The sequence below is a fragment of the Argopecten irradians genome, chromosome 8, assembly GCF_041381155.1.
Source record: "Argopecten irradians isolate NY chromosome 8, Ai_NY, whole genome shotgun sequence".
Classification (NCBI taxonomy): Eukaryota; Metazoa; Mollusca; class Bivalvia; order Pectinida; family Pectinidae; genus Argopecten; species Argopecten irradians.
In genome coordinates this window covers 9118516-9138429 of record NC_091141.1, presented here as the reverse complement: position 1 = coordinate 9138429, position 19914 = coordinate 9118516, and the positions used below count along the sequence as shown (strand labels likewise).

The following is a 19914-nucleotide window of genomic DNA, read 5'->3' as shown; positions in this document are numbered from 1 at the left end:
TCTCGGCCAGGGGACAGAACCCAGAGGCTTCCTCACAGGGGCGAACGCTCATCTCAAGGCCAGAAGTGAGGCGGTGCCAAGGGAGGCATTAGGAAAGATGAAGTAAGTTAGGAAGAAGAAAAAAGATAAGATCCTAAATTTAGTCGCCTCTTACGACCATGAAATAGGGGCAGCAGGTACAATTCTTAAGCCCTACCTGCAGGGCGGAAGTTAATGGAAAAAACCCATGCCGTTTAAAAAGAAAGAATGCGTTGCATGTCTGTCAATATCATTGCTATGAAACAGAAGACGCTATCTCGTCAGTATCACATCACTTGATCGGTTTACAACAGATACAAAAGACACTGTATAAAGAATCTGAAATCGCATTTACCGCTTATTTTATAACATACACAACATGTGTTTGAATACCTTGCAAATGATAATGATATCATGACATGGAGTTGATGGTATCTACCGAGCTAAACTAGTCTCGTCCTCCAATATACAGTGTAGTACTGACAGAGCCATATACTCACATGCGCGATAATCCGCACGAGTGATATTTCTTTGCTGTTCGCATGCCTGCTGTTCCATGTGGCACGGGCTAGGGTAAGTAGTTCCGTCAGAACCACATAGCTGATTTCCAAACTCATTTGCGCACTGTAATGGACAAGCGCATTCCACGCTTTCATCTCCGGTCGGAACACACACTCCGCCAAATCTACAGTTTTTCTTTTCACAGAGTTTGAGGACTACAAGAGAAATTAAAAATGAAGTTGATAACATTATTTCGAAATTTTAATTCATCAATACAGAAATGTTGATATTTTAAAGCATTCGTAGAAGGACCAATATATATACAAATGAAAGACACATGATCCAAATTTGAACTGAACAAGAAAGTCATTGACTTCCTCTATTCAGGAATTCAGCTGAATTATAATCTGCATAACTGAATCACTGTACAAGACAGGGAATGTAACAGTATTATCAATGAGTCACATTTTTAAATCACAATATTGGCGACATTAAAGTGACAGCATAAAGTCATCATTGACTGTTATCTGGTGAAATTCAGACAAGAAATAGACTAAACTAATCTATATACTTACAGTTGGGGATTTTGTCAGGATCGTCAAAAACGTTGGCATTTTCATCTGAAACTGAAAATGTTTGTTGTTGATTATCATTACAAGGAGTCCTTTTTTTCTCTTTATTTTTCTTATAATCCCAAACAAGTCCTAGGTGCAAAATGCATCTTATATTTATGTCGGTACACCATGCTTCACTTAGATAAATATAATAACTTTTGTATATTCATATCTTTAATCTCATTCGAGTCTCTCGATAATGTTATCAACACGATTCAGGATCATTAATTTGTCAGTGATTTCAGTTTACGCATATATTGATGACGTACGTGGTTCCTCGGTGACAGTGTTTTCGTCTCTAACTGTAACAATTTCTGTATTGGCCGACGCCTCCACGTCATCGTCGTCATGCTCCTCGATCACAGGGGACGCCGTTATATAAGGGGTCGTGTCTGATGGCCCAGCTGTTTTAATGAACCATAACTGATACTTATTCCGTGTTTCCATATCTACGAGTTATCTACCCTTGCAGGTGTTTTGTGATTGTAGCGGCATATGTTAGTTTAATTAACGTCATGTTTTGCAAAGAACCCAACGTTGAACTTTTCTCACAAAATGATGCCACAATCGATACCTTCCAGCAAGGGAGATACCTCCCAAATGTATTGATGAAAAAAGTTAATATAACATAGAAGCATTATATTAACAACTCAATTTGATTTATTTTATGTTATTACATGTGTTTATCATGAAACATGCCGTGTTAGCAATTGTCACATAATAACGTCAAGATAGAAATAACCCAGAAAACAAACATATTATGTACCTGACGTTTTTAGAGATGTGAAGGGTTCAGATTCGGTCACGTTGCTTGCTTCTTCTTCAAAACCGGAACCGGAACCAATAAATCCATCTACGTCATCGCTGATAAAATCACGTGATGCTTCTACAAGTTTTGTTGGGTACGTCTCGAAGATGATTTTTCCGTCTGCTGCCTCTAGTAACGAATCATTGCCTGTGACGCTGGAATCGTCCAAATCGATGACATCGTCTACAGTTTGGTTATCGTCTGTAAATAGATGAAAGGAGAGGAACTCTAAAATAGACAGCAACTCGACTGTATTAAAGGTTAATGAACAATGGCGGTTAGATAGGGACAGGCGATTACACTGTTAGATAATAATAGACGTAATACGGGCTGACAGGGACAGAGGAAGATGGAGGCTGGCTGGGGTGGTGACGGGGGCTGGCGGGTACAAGAGGAAGGAGGATGACTTAGTAAAGCTGTCAGACATAGGATAGGTCTGTCTGGGGAATTGAGATCGACAAGAATAGCAATTACTGACCAGTACTAGCCTATATCGCCGTAAATGACCACTTGATGGGGAGAAAGCCCATCAGATTGTTGTAGCAATCGATATCAGCACTAATGGTGTAATAGGTAAATACAGCTTATATAGGGAGTCTTAAAGTGACGTTCATTACGGTTGCCGCCACAATGTGTTAGGCAAAATCAACGAACGAAAGAAAATTTATAGACCAACAACAATAACAACAAAGTCTCCTTGTCGTTATATGTCTTAATCCTCATCTCCTACATATAACAGATGTAACACTTGTTACAACGTATTCGGAAAAAAAATGAATAAAAAAAGGAATACTAGTACCACCTAGATCGTGCTCTTAATAGTATTTTGTATTTTGTAAATGTTTGCTTTGGTGTATTGTATTTACGTTCTATTAACAGGCAGGGTCATGTAAGGACGGCCTCCCGTGTATAACGTCCTATTAACAGGCAGGGTCATGTAAGGATGGCCTACCGTGTATAACGTCCTATTAACATGCAGGGTCATGTAAGGACGGCCTCCCGTGTATAACGTCCTATTAAAAGGCAGGGTCAATTAACAGGCAGGGTCATGTAAGGACGGCCTCCCGTGTATAACGTCCTATTAACAGGCAGGGTCATGTAAGGACGGCCTCCCGTGTATAACGTCCTATTAACAGGCAGGGTCATGTAAGGACGGCCTCCCGTGTATAACGTCCTATTAACAGGCAGGGTCATGTAAGGACGGCCTCCCGTGTATAACGTCCTATTAGCAGGCAGGGTCACGTAAGGATGGCCTACCGTGTATAACGTCCTATTAACAGGCAGGGTCATGTAAGGACGGCCTCCCGTGTATAACGTCCTATTAACAGGCAGGGTCATGTAAGGATGGCCTCCCGTGTATAACGTCCTATTAACAGCCAGGGACATGTAAGGACGGCCTACCGTGTAAGTGGTGTCTTGCGTGTGTGCAGTGCGTGGTGTGTCTTTTGGGAAGACGTGGTATATTCGTGATGTGTCTTCTTATATAGTGGAACTCGGACTCTTTTCACCGAAGCATGCCACTAAAGACACCATATAACGGACGAACCAGTCATCCAACTCCATTTATACAGGAGCAGAAACTACCACTTTTATAGACTTTGGCAAGTCTCGGTCAGGGGACAGAACCTAGAGCCTAATTCAAAAAGACGAGCGGTGAAACTACCACTTTTATAGACTTTGGCAAGTCTCGGTCAGGGGACAGAACCTAGAGCCTAATTCAAAAAGACGAGCGGTCAACAGAAGGCCAAAACACAGGCGGTGTCAAGGGAGACGTTAGGAAGAAGAAAACTAGCTAGACGGAAAAAAAAGAAAGATAAAGTTCTAAATTTAGTCGCCTTTTACCATCACGGAGAAGGGACAGCAGGTAAAATTCTAACGCATTATCTGCAGGGCAGATTACGAAATGTAAAAAATAAAAAAATAAAAATTTGGGTGACACTAAAAACGCATTACCTTCTCACAAATATAATAGTTTATTTTTCTGTCTTTTTTTTTTTAATTTTGTTATACTTGTATTGCTTCTAATTCTAAACACAATAATTCGGACAATGTAAAAAAAGAAATAAATAAAAAAAATCCAACACACCTTGTTTGTTTAGCTTATCTTTGCAATGACATTGAAGACATGAACGAACTATCTTAGACATTATCTTGCTTTCATACCGAAAATGTAGAATAGACAGGCAATACCATTAATTGATTTAAGTGAATATTAAGCTAGTTCTTTTTCACAGTTCTAAGGAACGTGATGCTGTCCAATGCTATGGAGCGCCACTGATCGATACCCACTCCCATACGCTCCTGGCTATTGTCCTAAATAATTCATTGTTTTGAAATCATACAGGGTTACCATTCTCTAAATAAGATATTTTCTTTATAGCTGCGAATACTGTTTCTACAGTATTTGACATTCTTGTCCAAACCAGTAGACACGACATCAATAATATTAAACTTAAAGTGTTGGCATGCGTTGTTCTTATATTCATACTAAATGCATTAGGTTCCCTGGTTCAAGTAAGGATGGCCAACTGTTTCAAACTATCACATCTGTTCTGCCTATTAGGCCTGAAATTATATGGTTGTATGCTACCTATGATTTTTATGTAATTTAGAGTTATCGCCCTTTGTATTTCTCCATTTCCGCCCAACTTTATTTTGATACGGTTCTCAATATGCTGTTTGCCACTTTTAGCCTTTATTGTGGCCCATACCGTGTAAGTCTATATAATATTTGTTGATACTTTTATTATAGAATAGCATTGTTTCAAAGCCAAAGTCATAGAATAAATAATTAACCGATAATTGCAATATTATGATGTGGGGTCGAAGCGGTAAATTTAACCACGTGTTTACGGTGTATGTTTCTATAACTGCACTTTTTCAATACTCATTTGTCTCGTCAACATGTTACTGATCTAGTCATTAGATATTATTGATATATTTCATGTCCATTTATTATAAGTTACTCAAGCTTATTCTGCCAGTATTGTAAAGTAAAGCAACAAGCCAGTTTATTAAGGATGCTCTCGCCATAATTATATTAAAATATTCGCAAGTGTAAAGTGTGTAACCGTGTATGGATGAGACAAGAAATAAGTGTAACCATATTTTTGGTACTATTAATGTTGTCTACTATGCTGTATTGCCGTTTACATTTAGTGTACTGTAAGACAAACCTCCACAAATCTAACTTAATCTCACACTCTTCCGATGACGTCACGCGTTGTTTAGTTCTGTATCATTGGTTTGTAACTTACCACTTGCTCGTTTAAACATTTTAAAATCATTATTGAACCTCGGTATTTTTGTAGTACTACAACAGCTATATAGCGACGTTTCCCAAATAAGGAATTAAAAGTTTAAAAATAACTTTTAGAAGGCACAAGCTTCGTGAGTACCCATCCCAGATACTATGCTATGCAATTGTTAAGATATCTTTTATATTTTGACGTATTATACTTCAGTATTGAAAATAAAATGTTATGTCACTGTAACAACTTACGTTTTACAGATGATATTCAAATTTGTTTTACAATGGTTGATAAGAGATCCCTGTTGTAGCGATAACGCCACAGCCACAATTTTATCGAGTCCCCTGGGCTTGATAGGGATAAAAGACTGCACAATAGATGTCTGTCTATAGCTAACACTGGAGAACGGCATGCTTTGTCTATAAACTATCTTTAAAACAAAAAAAGTATTATGTTGACAGTGTAGTGTGTAGAGAACAATCACTTCAGTTATAACCCACGTGACAGCTCTCAATATTATATCCAATTGACGTATGGCATCATGGGTAATTATAGTACTGGTCTCCCATGCGTTTGATAGCCGTAACGAAGTTAGCTTGTTTAGCTGTGCATCAATACGACCCATACCGAATAATGAAGGAGGATGGCTGAATCAGCAGAAATGTTTATCGATTGGTAAAATTACACACAAGTTAGTTGAGAGTGATGCAAAGCGCTTTGTTTTAACCTCTGATACAAGTAGATCGGCACACAGCGAGAATACTGCAATGCATTTAGTAGCGATAGACCATGAGCCACGGGACGAATTCTGCTCTGTTAGATAACACAGTGTAGATTGTACCACGACTCATGCTGTTCAATTCGCCGATGGCTTCCAGCAATTTGATTATCTACACCAAAGTACACAGCTATCATTTTACAATTATTGTCGTAGATGTGTTAGCACTCCGAATCCATCTGAATTATATTACCGAGAGCTATGCTCAATTTACATGGGTAATAACATATTTAGACATGAAATCCGTGAATGTTCACTATCTCTGTATCTCAGCTTAACTCACTCTGCCAGTTTGGAATCTCAATTTGCCAACATCAATAATAATACTATTTGTTTTTTAATCGTTCGCTTCTATAGCAACTCTGAAATGCAAGAACTCTGTATGTCAAATTGACGCTAAATTACAGTATTCAACCTCAGTCGTGTCATTCAATCGTTTTTGCTCTAAATTTACTTAAATTGTCGATTGACCACTGAGATGGTGTTGTTGTGTAACAGTTCATCTTATACGATTTATATTTATTTATCTATTAGTTTATTTATTTATTTAATTTATATATATATATATATATATTTATTTATTCATATTGTTTTTAAAGCTTCGTTTTAATTAACTGATTGCTAATTACCCACAGGAAATAATATTACAAAACTTCATATCGGGATGATTAGTGAGTATGAAGACAACCAAAACGAAGATTCCATTTTATTGTCCACTATATTATCATATATATGGTTACAGAGGTAACATAAATATCTACTTGATGTCACCGTTAATAAGATTGGTAGTCTCCCTTGTTACGGTTAACACCTCCTTCGTTAATACGTTAATACAGTCTCACTGATGAGAGAGAGAGAGAAACACTCTTTGGTGCAGCCGAACTCTCTTTATTGTCTTTGTAAAAGAGAATTCTAGTTATTTATGTATAACTATTGTACAGTTGGGTTTTCGACACTTGTAACAATCAGGTTTCATTGACCTATTGAATCCTATCGATAGACAATAGTATTTGTCTGTACCATTCGATAATATTCTTGGACACCATTCCGTTGTATTGCAATGCACCGAGGTTTAGTGTAGTTAACACATATACACACAACAAAGATTTTTCTATACAGATCTTAAGCAGTAAAACGAACCCAAACAAACGGTCCATTAAAAAACGTTCATTAAGCCTGCATTGTATTGTACAACTTCAATTTTAACCTTTAAATGGGTTGTTGTGCGTCCACTAGTCTATTATATAAATAAAAATGATATATTGTATATTAGAAATGACACACGTGTGTGATATTGTTTAAGGTTTCATACTGCATACATTCCCTCCACAACATAGTGGGGTAAATACTAATAGCGTTAGAATAGGATCATAAAATACTTGGAGCACTTTTTAGTGTCCTATAATGACATTATAGGCTTGAGTCAGGGTTGGTACCAGCTGTTTTACAACGTAATAAGGATACTCTTATGCACGGAGATAATCTCACTTTATTGTTTATTGGTCCCGACATTAACCAAATTAACTAAAGAACAAAAATATAAGACAGTTTTATATAAAAAAACAACATCATGTTATTGGAAAATGCTTTAATCAGCAAATAAGTTTTTGATTTACAATTTTGTAAACAAGAACTATCATATCGGATTTATGTTTAATATTAAATGCCGTAAAACATTGTTTGAACTGAATGTCCCTCATCCATCATTATTGATGCCGCCTCCTCATTTTACTCTTCTATCTATGACCATACTAATTTTCACCAATATTTTGGAATCATACTGCTCCCTATAGTAAATGTAAACAACAACGAATGCTAATGAAACACACAATCTTAACATCGCATCAATGATGGATCGTGTAAACTTTCTACATAAGTTTATACAAATTCTCATTGTTTCGTACGATTCACGTTAGTATGATGAAACATGTTGATTAATAGGAAACAGAACTTTTTCTGTCTTAAAAGCATTTGGTCTCTACCAGTCAGTTTAAGAAGAAGTAAAAGTGGGGACAGTTCAGTTCTGTGTTGCTATCTTAGTTACATGAATTACAACAGACCACATTTTTGCGCCGAAATATAGTATACGTGTAAATAAAATGCCACCCTCATATGAGATAGTATTACTTAATCTATAGACCTATGTACTTCCTCATATACCCTCTATGTACATACATACATACCCGACCTCCAAATGCGCTTCTCTGGCCAGGCGAGTTACGTAATTTAGCGATTTAATGTTAACACTAGACTCGCCTTTTCCATATTCCAAAAATCGATGCCAACTAGCTTTCCTCAGCAGGGGTTTTATATCAATAGGGGAATTGATTGACTGCATACAACATTGGTGCATTGAGAACTCCCGCTAGGGGTCGCTTTACATCCAAAGAAGTCCCAATGAATAACATCACGATATATACAATCAAAAAATTGGCGATAACTCTGATTCTTTCTTTTCTTTTGGTTGTTACCATTGTTACCACGAAAACGATATGTCTGTTTCATACCTTGTAGACTCATCGTAAGCCAGGTGAAAACAGCATAATGTTTTATTGCAATAAAAACGTACATAAAAGTGGTGTAATCGATCGATCTGCAAGACGTCACGTACAAGTTAACTATTTATCTTCTTTAAAGAAACAAAGAGATAAAAACTTCCTTTGTTGTTTTATCTTCGCTGACTTAGCATACAATTTAATAGTGAAGCTCCGGAAATGAAGTGCCGATTGCCGTCCCTCGGAGACCAGTGTAGGGATACATGCATGCAAGCCCCATCATACAACGCAATAGAGATTCAACAAACACAACGGATCTTAGATGATAATATTCCTGTCTAAAATCGGATTACGAGAGCTAAATGATTAATAGGCATTTCAGAATAAAAACTGACAAATCGGAAATTGTTGATTGTAAAATAACTCCAAGAAATGCCTTCAGAACTTTGATTAAGATTAAATACTGATTTCGCACAGTGATGACGTAATCTATGAAATAGCCTCACGAGCAACACCGGGACTCTAACGGCTGATGACAAACGACTAAAACAACGAAGCAGATATCAACAGCAATTATTATCAATATTTGTTATAAAATATTAAAAAGGATTGTTTCATTTTCCGCGCATTTTCTCTTTAAAAATAAATGATTGAAACGTTTTCTCACAAGGCTATTATTAAATTTCATTTTGATATTTTTGCTTGAAATGGATGACATTGCTGCGCTATAATTGCTGAGGAATTCCATTATTCAACTTAAGAATCGTTCGATTAGTTGATTGATGTTAGGCCGTGGGGCCCTTTAAGGCAATTTCATTTTTAGATAGAATTATAAACCTTCATTAAATGTCTCAATAGTTGAACATCTTAAAAATGACCTACTGGGAGCATGGTTCTATATGAGCTTCTACATTCGTTTATATTAGAAAGAAGATGACTCTTGTGATTGTAATGGTATATGGAAACCATTATGCATTCTTTATTGTTTCATGTTTTGTGGTCACATATTTTACGTCACGGAATCCATGACATTGTATGGGATGATTAAAGACAATCTGCACGTACAGTCGATAATCCAGAGGTCACTATCACTCGTTATATCCACCCCTGGGCTGTGTCCTACCAAAATGGAAAACGGCAAAAAAAATCCTCTAAAATATTCTTCCTGATCAGCTCAATCGGGTCATTTACTGAATGGCAATATTATTACAGTTTGTGTGACAGATTATATCATTTGATTGGTTACTCAAAAACAATTATCCTCTTTTTAAGATTAGCGTGTGCTATTTTAAGCGTAACAATATAGATACAGTAGTTTATAATGCAAATTTGATTCACTGACACATGTGATATCTCCCTTTTTATTTTCCGTCAAGCCAAATGCTTGATAGTTACCTTCACATACAAAAAGCTACTAATGGTTGGAATATAGCCTTGGGTTTTCCTCCAACTTTAAACATGGAAAGAATTGGTCAAATCAATTATGAAATTTTAATTTATTTTATAGAAGACAAGTCTACATCATAATTTACAGCCATGTAGAAAATTGTTATAAGCTTATGAATTATGTAATTTTAATCGCTGAATACAGCCTTGCAAAAGGAAGATTGAATGAAAATAATCAATAAAATATGTTTATAATTATCGTTTCGCAACAACTGCCCTGCTGGTAGAGCTTTATAATTGTACCTTCTGCCCCTGATCGCATAGGCGACTAAATTGGTGTCTTATTTTTTAAACCATGAGTTGACTTTCACCCCTGTGAGGTAGATTCTATATCCTGCTTCGTGACCGAGACACACTGTAGTGCTCCTGTCCCTGCTTAGCGTTCAGAATAAATGGATTGGGACGACTGGTTTGTCCATTGTCGGTATACTGTGATCGGGTGTGTGTGAATGTTCAATGTTTTTGACGCAATAACAAATGAAAGAGTAATCGTTTTCAAATTTTATCTGACCATTAACAGAAAAAGCTCATCATTATCCAACGACGTTGTATCAAATACGATGCGATCTCGTGAAAAACGGATAGCGACAACAAAACAAAAACCTTGGTAGATGTAAAAAGAATAAAAACAGTAGAAAGAGGATATTGTTCTTTGTTTCTTCTTCAGTCTCATTGTCTGCCCAGTTATCTATACAATGAAGCATTATACAACTGGTGGAAAGTTCCCAATATCACAAGATAACACAATTAGGAGGGGGACTCCAATATCCCGATTGCAATCACCACAACGACAATAGCACTGTAATAAAAGGGATTTAAACCATCTTAGCTCTTAAGGAAATAATAGGTACATATTGTAAGTATAAGCCTGAAGTTCTCCTACCATTCATTTATCCAGGAAATACCAATAATAAATATAACGGAAAAAGTAACTATAATACCTTATCATATCTATACGTATGACTTGTAGAAATGCATTTGTTTGATTCATATTTTTTACTTATCTTCAAGTATATGCTTTGCTTAAGTTGTTTTGCTGTTTATTCCAACTTTTTTAAAATTAACTTTGTTGTTTTTGTATTAGTTAACTGTTCTGTATAAATTAACGTTTAATTATTTATTGGCGCTGAGTAAACACTACAATGGAATCAATACTGTACCCTAACTACATGTACATCATTCTAGCCTGACGCGGTGCATCTCTTCCCTCATTTCCATAGCTGTGTAGACTTGTTTGTACATTGCAAAAGAAATGGAAAAAAAATAATATTAATGAAATGATACCGGGCAGTTTTTGTAGTCTCGACCAAATTGTTCTTATAATAATACTTATTAACAGTGGAATTTAACTTTCTATGATAGTACAAGGATTGAATTGTGGCCGAACTTTTGAATTATCCAGTATTTACAGCCATTTATTCTGATCTAAATACAAAATGGGTTTTTGCTGCGTAAAACATCCATATATTCATCACAAGCTCAGTCTATGATTACATGTATAATGTATTTCTTGAAACATAACAAACATTAGGATTTACAGCTGAAAAGTTTTTATGTACACAAATTGTATCGGTAAAATACGTATATTAACGTGGCTGTGTTTCACTCAGACCTAGGCGTCCCAGTCGGAACTGATCAACAACGTTCGACACCAAACATATTCAGGGTGATCGCGGTTGCCTTTGCTAAAGGTTTATTTGCCTCAATAAATCTCGTTTTATGACTGTATAAAAACTGCAAATAAGTTTCACACAACGTTGACGTATTTATATACGAGTAATGATCGTCCTTCCTACAAAGTGTTGTCTGTCGATCCATTCTAATCCAGCCAATCGATAATCAGCTTCTGGATCTCGTGATTTCTTGAGCAGGCACTTTTTGGCGCCCTTTGTAGATACGCAAATGTGGCGTGGAAAGGAATTTGTTTTTTTTATTTGACGCCCTAGGCGGCAGACACCTTGATCGTGCGAAAGACGGTTAATAACAGATTTCAAATGTTTGAACATTCTATCACTGAAAACAAGTCTGTGACATGACACGAATGAAAACGCTCCAGGGGCGAAACCACGTGACAAATAGGCTTCAGAACCAATTTAAAGGTTGCTATGGCAGGCATACTCAGTTATCTCTATAGCGTAGGGTCGGAAAAACCTCGAGAATAATAAATATCCTTCATCCTAATTTGCATGAAGATTACTTTCATTGTTAGATGTTTCGTTACCAGTTCGATAGGAATGCTGTCTGATCTTTACGCTAAGACGGATTGCGGTTCATGATAATCTTTCATCGCACGGTCTGACGTTTCTCGGTAACGACTCAGTCTTTTTTACTTTTGAAATAATGCGTTTCTACTGAGTTCATTTCTCAACCGTAATTCGATACGGTGTTAAAGCGATATCGCCACTATATATATATATCTTACACTAATGAGTGAGAGTTAGAGTAATCTACGTCTCCCACTACCTTATTATTCCTGAGATCTATGAGAGAGGTACAGTTATACTCATCGACCTAACTCAATTACATTTGTTTTAGCAGTGACGCTGATCATCCAATGCCACACGAGTACGCCCGTTACATAAAATACAAAGACATATCCATGTCCTTTGTTTTATTATTAATTGGGTTCATTTTGTTAAATTACTTAATATTCCTATATTTGTCGCTTCAGCGTTCAATAACTACACACACAGTAGCAATAGGGCGGTTGTATATATCAAATCACATGCAAGGATATTGAAATTAAGCAATCAGTTCTGAATATTTTACTCTTTGAGACTTGTCATTATGAATGATTATAAGTCATTAGTTTATCTGTTTAAAGCATTATAGATATGTATGTCTATGGTAAGGAATTAATTCATACAACCTGAACACCATTTTTTTCTTAATCCGCCCTTTCATAATAAAGACCCATCGAAGACAAAGACCGCCATACACTATACAAATTGTATAACTGCGGTTACAAAACAACAAGAACATATTAACACAATATACAGTACCATGTCGATCTGTATTATCGTTCAAATTCTAAATAGCTGAATTACGAGGGACTGTTGATTTTAACGAAATGAGAACATCGGAATATTATCTTCACTGAATGTCACGACTAGGAGCTTAAGACATAACACATGAATATTAATTTTGACGATAAATACGTCACACATCTTTATTTTCTTAACAAATAATGTGCATGAAACCCAACATATGTTATTTTGTCAACGATTTATGTTGAACTGCTGGAGTAGCAGGGACTTTTTATCTACCACTGTCAGTGATGTAGTGTTCCTCGATGAATTTACCCTCGGGGATAAGGTAACCTTAAGCAATAGCCGACGTGGAATCGTTCGTCATTCAGTGTCTTGTATGTTACCCAAGACCTGTTCTCCCAAGAATCAATCTTTGGAGTAGTGAATTATTGTTAAGGTGAAAAGTCCTATCTCGTACCGAGCTAACGGTCTGCTATTTAACTTGCCTAGATGACGACTTAAACGTAAATTTTGTTCCCCACCATATATTGTTTTCTACTTAAAGAAGAATGAATATTTGGTAATTTACGAAAACCTCTTTTTCCAAAATTTGAAGGCTTTTCTGGTACATTTGTACAAAGGTAGAAAACGCATGATATGGCACCATATCTTGAATATGATTTCCTTTTTTTGTTGTACCTTTTAAATTATTTGGTCTCAAGGCAGTGACTACAGTAAGGCATGGTGATTTCAAATGGAATCCATATACTCATAGAAAAATGAAATTAGTAACTTCCTCTAAAACTTAGGTAAAATGGTGATCCTGCCCATTGAACAGTCGTCCAACTCCGTATGTACTGTAAATGTATACATGTTTAATTACATGTGGATAATTTCACTTTCTCAGCGTTTACACTGTTTGTGATGTATCAATTATTGACTTCTGAATATTTATTGTGTGTAAAACCTACTCTATAAATATCTCCGCTTGTGGAAATTCGTCGGAATTTCATGAAGATATAAAAATAATCGAAAATTCTAAGCCGCAAATATTTCCGCTTTACAGTAACAATACTGAGTGCTATTCAGAAGTATAGCAGCTACGGTTGTCAAAAAAACTCACCATCTAAAAGGCACCATCCAAACAGACCTAAATGCTATCCGATGTATTCACTGAAAAGTCCTATGAACAGAAAAAAATGTCGTGCCTACATTTGAAATGTCATGTACATAGTCAGGCTATATAAAATGAAACAGGATTAAAAGCAGCAATATATTGTTATTAATTAAGTTAGAATGGCAAGGCGGTGGTTAATGGCGACGCTGCATATACATTATTTAAAGTACTTCTATGGTTACTACACTTTATCTGACGTGTAGCGGTACCATTTGACCTTAAACTAGTCTTATTATTCGCGACGCCAGGCTGTTCCATGCAACCGCTTTTAATCCTTATCCGAAGAACGCTTAGCATCACGCCAATGCGTGATGTATGATCAAGAGTGAACATTAAGTTGATCTTGCCATCGATCATATTGACCTAGTATATGTAACGTTCATGTATGTCTAACACACATGGCCATGGGACAGACATATTGAGAAAATGACATCAAAGCATTAAATCTGGAATCATGACAGATACGTTTGGAAGCAACAACAAGCAAAGGTACATTTGATTTGATCAAAATTGTTTTCCTTCAAATCGAAAGCTTGTGTTGTTAACGATTTTAGCAGACCGACGTTTATTTCATTTTGTTGATTGCGTAAACAGCGTTGAACAGTTTAAAATGATTGTGTATTTCGACCATGATAAATCGATTGAAAAATAAATCTCATAAAAACCAGATCCTATGCGAGAAGAATATCACTTAGCGGAGACACCAGAATACCGTGTACTGACACATTGTTGGTAGAATCATGGAGTTTTCTTTTTGTCTTAAGGTCATAAACATATCAGTTATCGTCTGTACCAGGTTAATGCACCAGGCATGAATGCAGACTGGCATATCCGTCTGAAAAGGTTGTCTTTAGAACTCTTAACATGCCCATGTCCTTATCAAATCTATCATCTACGTGAAAGCTCGGTACAAAGGCTGTAGTTACACACACGCAGAGGCAGCTGCAACAGTGGCAAACGTCAAAACTGGCATGACTCGTCCCCGAGGTCATGCCGAAATTCAAACCAGTTCACGCCACAAACATCAACAAGTGTGGTGCATAATAAAAGTGGTCCAACAGAACAGCGTGTCAAATATTACAAACATTTTTACATGTATCAGCGGCATTTGGTTCGAAAGGATATAGAATTGCCTTCTCACAAATAAGCAATGCACTATGGAATAGCGCCTCGCATAAATAGAAAACGACAATTAAGTCGACAGTAACATCTGGCATGAGATGTCAGGTTGCTGGAACATTTCTACCTAGAAGTTAGAGGTTTTTATTAGGTCACCTGAGACGAAATCTCAAGTGACCTATTCTAATAGCCTTTTGTCCGTCGTCGTGCGTCGTACATTATTTTTGTATGTCCGTAAACAATTTACATTTTCGACTTCTTCTCCAAAACTGCTGAAGCAATTTCAATAAAATTTTGCACAAATCTTCTAAGGCATAAGGCCAATCAAAATTGTGAATTATATGGTCCCCACCCCCAGGGGGCTGTGGGAGGGGCTCAAAGGGGTGAAATTGAGTAAAATTTCAAAAATCTTCTTCTCTACTCCCAGATGTGGTAGAATCAAATACTCTTCATAGATAGAAAGGTCTTAAGGTCCTTTACAAAAATTGTGAATTATATGACCTTGGAGTCTCTAGTTTCCCCCTGGGGAGGAGGTTAAGTTTACTATAGTTTATATTGGGAAAACATATTTTTGAGCATTATTTGGTCATTTGTAATAGGAAATGAGTCAAATGTTGTCAGAATTATCAGTATGAGATGGCCATTTAATCCTATTAACAAGGGGCGGGGTCAAAAGAGATCAAATAGGCTAAAACTTCAAAAATCTTCTTCTGAAATTCTGGAAATGGTAGAATCAAATTGTTATCATATGGATAGAAAGGTCTTAAGGTCCTTTACAAAAATTGTGAATTATATAACCCTGGGGTGTCACGTTTCCCCCGGGGAGGGGGTCAAGTTTACTATAGTTTTATATAGGGAAAACACATTTATGAGCATTTTTTGCTCAATTTTCATTGGCAGAGGGGCGGGGCCAAAAAAGGTAAAATAGACTAAAACTTCAAAAATATTCTTCTAAAATTCTGGAAATGGTAGAATCAAATACACTTTATGGATGAAAAGGTCCTAAATTTGTTTTATAAAAAATGTAAATTATATGACCCTTGGGTCTTATGTTTTCCCTTGGGGAGGGGGTCAAGTTTACTATAGTTTATATAGGAAAAACACATTAATGACCATTTTTGCTCAATTTTCATAGGAAAAGAGTCACACTTGAGGGGCGGGGTTCAAAAAGGGTCAAAGGCTAAAATTTTAAAAAAATCTTCTAAAATTCTGGAAATAGTAAAATCAAATAATTGTAGATGGAAAGGTCTTAAGGTGTTTTATAAAAATTGTGAATTATATGACATTGGGGTCTCACGTTACTCTCTGGGTAGGGGTCAAGTTTACTTTAGTTTATATAGGAAAAACATATTTGTGAACATTTTCATAGGAAATTAGTCAAACTTGATTAGAATTATTAGCCTAAGATTTAGCATTTTAACATCCATATTCGTCCTCGATGACCCCCTGGAGGACCAGAGGGGTAGGACCAAACAAGGTCAAAATGATTATAACTTCAAAAAATACTTCTAAGTTCACAGGTTTGATGGAAGCAAATACTCTTCATAGTCTAAAAAGTCAAATATATAAATCACTGATCAACTTCAAGGCCCAGTATATAGTGTTTATATATCTTTAATTTGTTTCATTCTTGTTTTTAATCGAAAACCACTTTCAGTTCTCTCGTAGCATCCTTCTCTCTGCCTCTCTTCCTTCTAACGAAAGATGTTACTAGTGGTAAAAATTTAAAGTTTGGAATATCCATTTATAAAGACTTTCACTTATCTCAAATATTGGAACGAGAAAGAGAGAAATGCTTTACCATGTTTTAAACAATTCCTTTCAATTGAAACTTTTACCAGAATTTTGCCTATTATCTTCCCTAATCTACACATGAGTAACTAAATTCTTACTATGGTTAAAAAAATTAATTGTGTAAAACTGCAAAGAAGAAAGATAAATGTAAGCCTAATTAAGATGTATGTTGATAAATGTTTTTAGCTTGAATCTCCATCGACTTTTTTGTAAACTATCAAGAACATGTGAAGACATTAATCCTACTAGGTAACTGATTAAAATGAACTATCTATGTGGAAAGAATGTAAAGACAATAGACGAGTAGTATAGAAGACAAAAACACTAACCGTTCAGAATTAGTACGTATATATACCACGCTCGTATTTGTATGGGAATTTTAATATGTATTTAAAACGTAGTACAGAAACTTTTGTCAACATTTATGGTAATAGTATAAAAATAAAATTATGATAACATAACTACTTCTATGTCAATTGTCTTGTTTCGATAACGTTTTTAAGTTATATAAGAAAGGGTCAAAATAATGTTTATCGAACATGCAATTTTCAAAATTACTTGCGAAATTTAGAATGAAAATCGAGGAACCGATTTTCAATCACAGTATGGTTTCCTGATAGGCAATTGACATGGTCAAATCACTCCAATATGCGACAGGGCTAAATTAAGTTTTCAAAGAACCTTTCTGGAAAATTTATAGCTTTGCTTTGAGTGAACGCGACAAGTCAATTAACCGATGCCATCACCACGCCTGTTGTCACAGACACACTGGTATTGGGGAATATTCCTGATTCAATATTATTTCAACAATTTGACGAAGAATCAGAAAGCTGTGAGATAATATTGATCTTTCATTATACTTCAATCACGAAGATGTCTTGGGTTTATTAGAGTGTCTGTCAGTCAGTAATAAGCTATTTGACGAGAAACTCTCCATCGGGATAAGTCACGGAATGAGACTACCAAAACTACGAAAATATAGTTTAACTCCAGCATTGCTAGCAACTTTTTGTCAACATTTGGTCACACCATCAGCTCCATAGAAACACCATACAAACTAAATGAAGGTAAAAACATCCAAAAATGATTTTATCGTTGGCACATTCAACCGGAAGAGTTTGTCACCATTTCGTGTCCGTCGTATTTGCTGATAGGACTGTCACAGCAAGTGATGGGGCTGTTTAACGCAGCAAATATAATTACAAGGTGGAATTGGACTCAAGCGGATGGAAGGAATGGGATTTTGAAGGCAACAGTCTGATTAGAATTGGCACGATTTTCTTTGTGTATATAGCAAATGTTGACAACATAAAGAAACATGTTACTCTTTAAAATCACATCACGAATAATGGTATGTAAATGAAATGGAAAAAGTAAGTGTTTTGAGGACAAAACCTTTTGCCCTACACTATACGTGCTGTATTGCACTTCCTGTATGATATTACCATTGGCATTATTGCGATTGGGCAAATTCTTCTTTGTAAAAACTTGTTCAAAATATTTCATTCTGCGTCGAAATACGTACGTTTAAAGTACATGTAGTTTTAAGATGCTACACCGCCTATGAATGGTAAACTTTATGTTTTTAAAAACAGGAGCAGATGAATTAGTATTTTTGTTCAGTAACAAAATGTTACTAACTTTACACTATCACCATCATTGGAAACTTTGAGCTTCTTATTTTACTACTGTATAAAAGTATCAAAAATAATTATTTGCAGCTCTCAAAAATCCGTGACACCATGCTTTATATAGAAGTAGGTACTGATCGCACAGATAGGAAAAGTAAAAGAAATTATTTTACATGTATTTTTGCGTTATTTAGATATATATATATACACGTTTAAACATCAATTATTGTCAAAATGATAAATAGTGTTTATGCCCTGTCGGCGGTGGAGGATATCTAAGTTCAGCATTTCTTTTCATGCTAACGCTGCCTTTACATAACTTTATTTTGCGCAGGTTTACAAGTGAGCAGTGAGTATTTCGAGTTCCTGTATGATTATTGATCAAGTTTCATTATCTCACAATTCCTTCCTTAGTTATAAAGAAATAACATGGCCGCTAACCATTAACTGAAACCCTTGGTATTGCATGAATCCATATCATTGGACTCCGACAACTGCAAAGAGGATGTCTCATCGATATCGATTGAATACTTCTGTTTAACTTGGATGTAGTGTGACACACCAATGTTTATATTGTCCTTGGTAATTAATCTGCCATGTCAGTGCGAGTTACTCATCATGGATGAGCTTTCAGATATCAAGCGATATTGATACATTAAATACATTTCTCAGCTGTTTTCACATTTGAAAGCGTTTTTATGTAATGATATGGTGCCCTACCTTAGACAATATTTGTGTTTTGACATCTGATATATATGACAGCGTATAATAGTATTTACTAGGAAGCGGAAGTACACTTATCTAAAGTGACCATCGGATTCCGTCAAATGATACGGCCACGTTAGCTATTGATCCATGAGTGAAAAGGATGTTTATCCTAGCAAAAACCTGGGCAGCGAATAAATGGCGGGGTGATTCACGGAAATTAGTTACGGACACATCGCTGTGTGTCGGCTTTGGATGTAATCCTAAGTTACGACCAGAGCAAACAATGCTTCCTAATTGATTAAGTCTGTTTTGTTAGTCATTGAACGTACTTCATCAAACATTTAATAGTTGTCACGTGGCCTACACAAACAAATTGAGATGGCCTTCATTGAACAATAACATTAGTTGCATTAATTGTAAAGTTACGACCCATTCCAATTCAGAAACGGAGTGAAGACCTAATCATTATTTAAACCAGTCAGAAAAACGCAAATTACACATCGCTTCATTAAATTAGAGATTCCAGCTTTGCCATAATGACAGGAACAAAAATAATCTAAGTTTTATTAAAATATTGCGTATCATTTAAATTGTAATATTGTTTT

The 19914-nt window shown here is 35.9% G+C and overlaps 1 protein-coding gene across 1 annotated transcript in view; it reads right to left on the bottom strand.

Moving 5' to 3' along the window:
- Positions 1–19914, bottom strand: part of LOC138329284 (uncharacterized) — a 46662-nt gene that overhangs the window by 8132 nt on the left and 18616 nt on the right. Inside the window, exons 2-5 of the mRNA XM_069276149.1 lie at positions 1900–2142; positions 1403–1537; positions 1095–1145; positions 519–734 (exon numbers count right to left, since the gene is read on the bottom strand). Coding sequence (XP_069132250.1) covers positions 519–734; positions 1095–1145; positions 1403–1537; positions 1900–2142 — 645 coding nt within the window. The remainder of the gene's footprint in view (positions 1–518; positions 735–1094; positions 1146–1402; positions 1538–1899; positions 2143–19914) is intronic.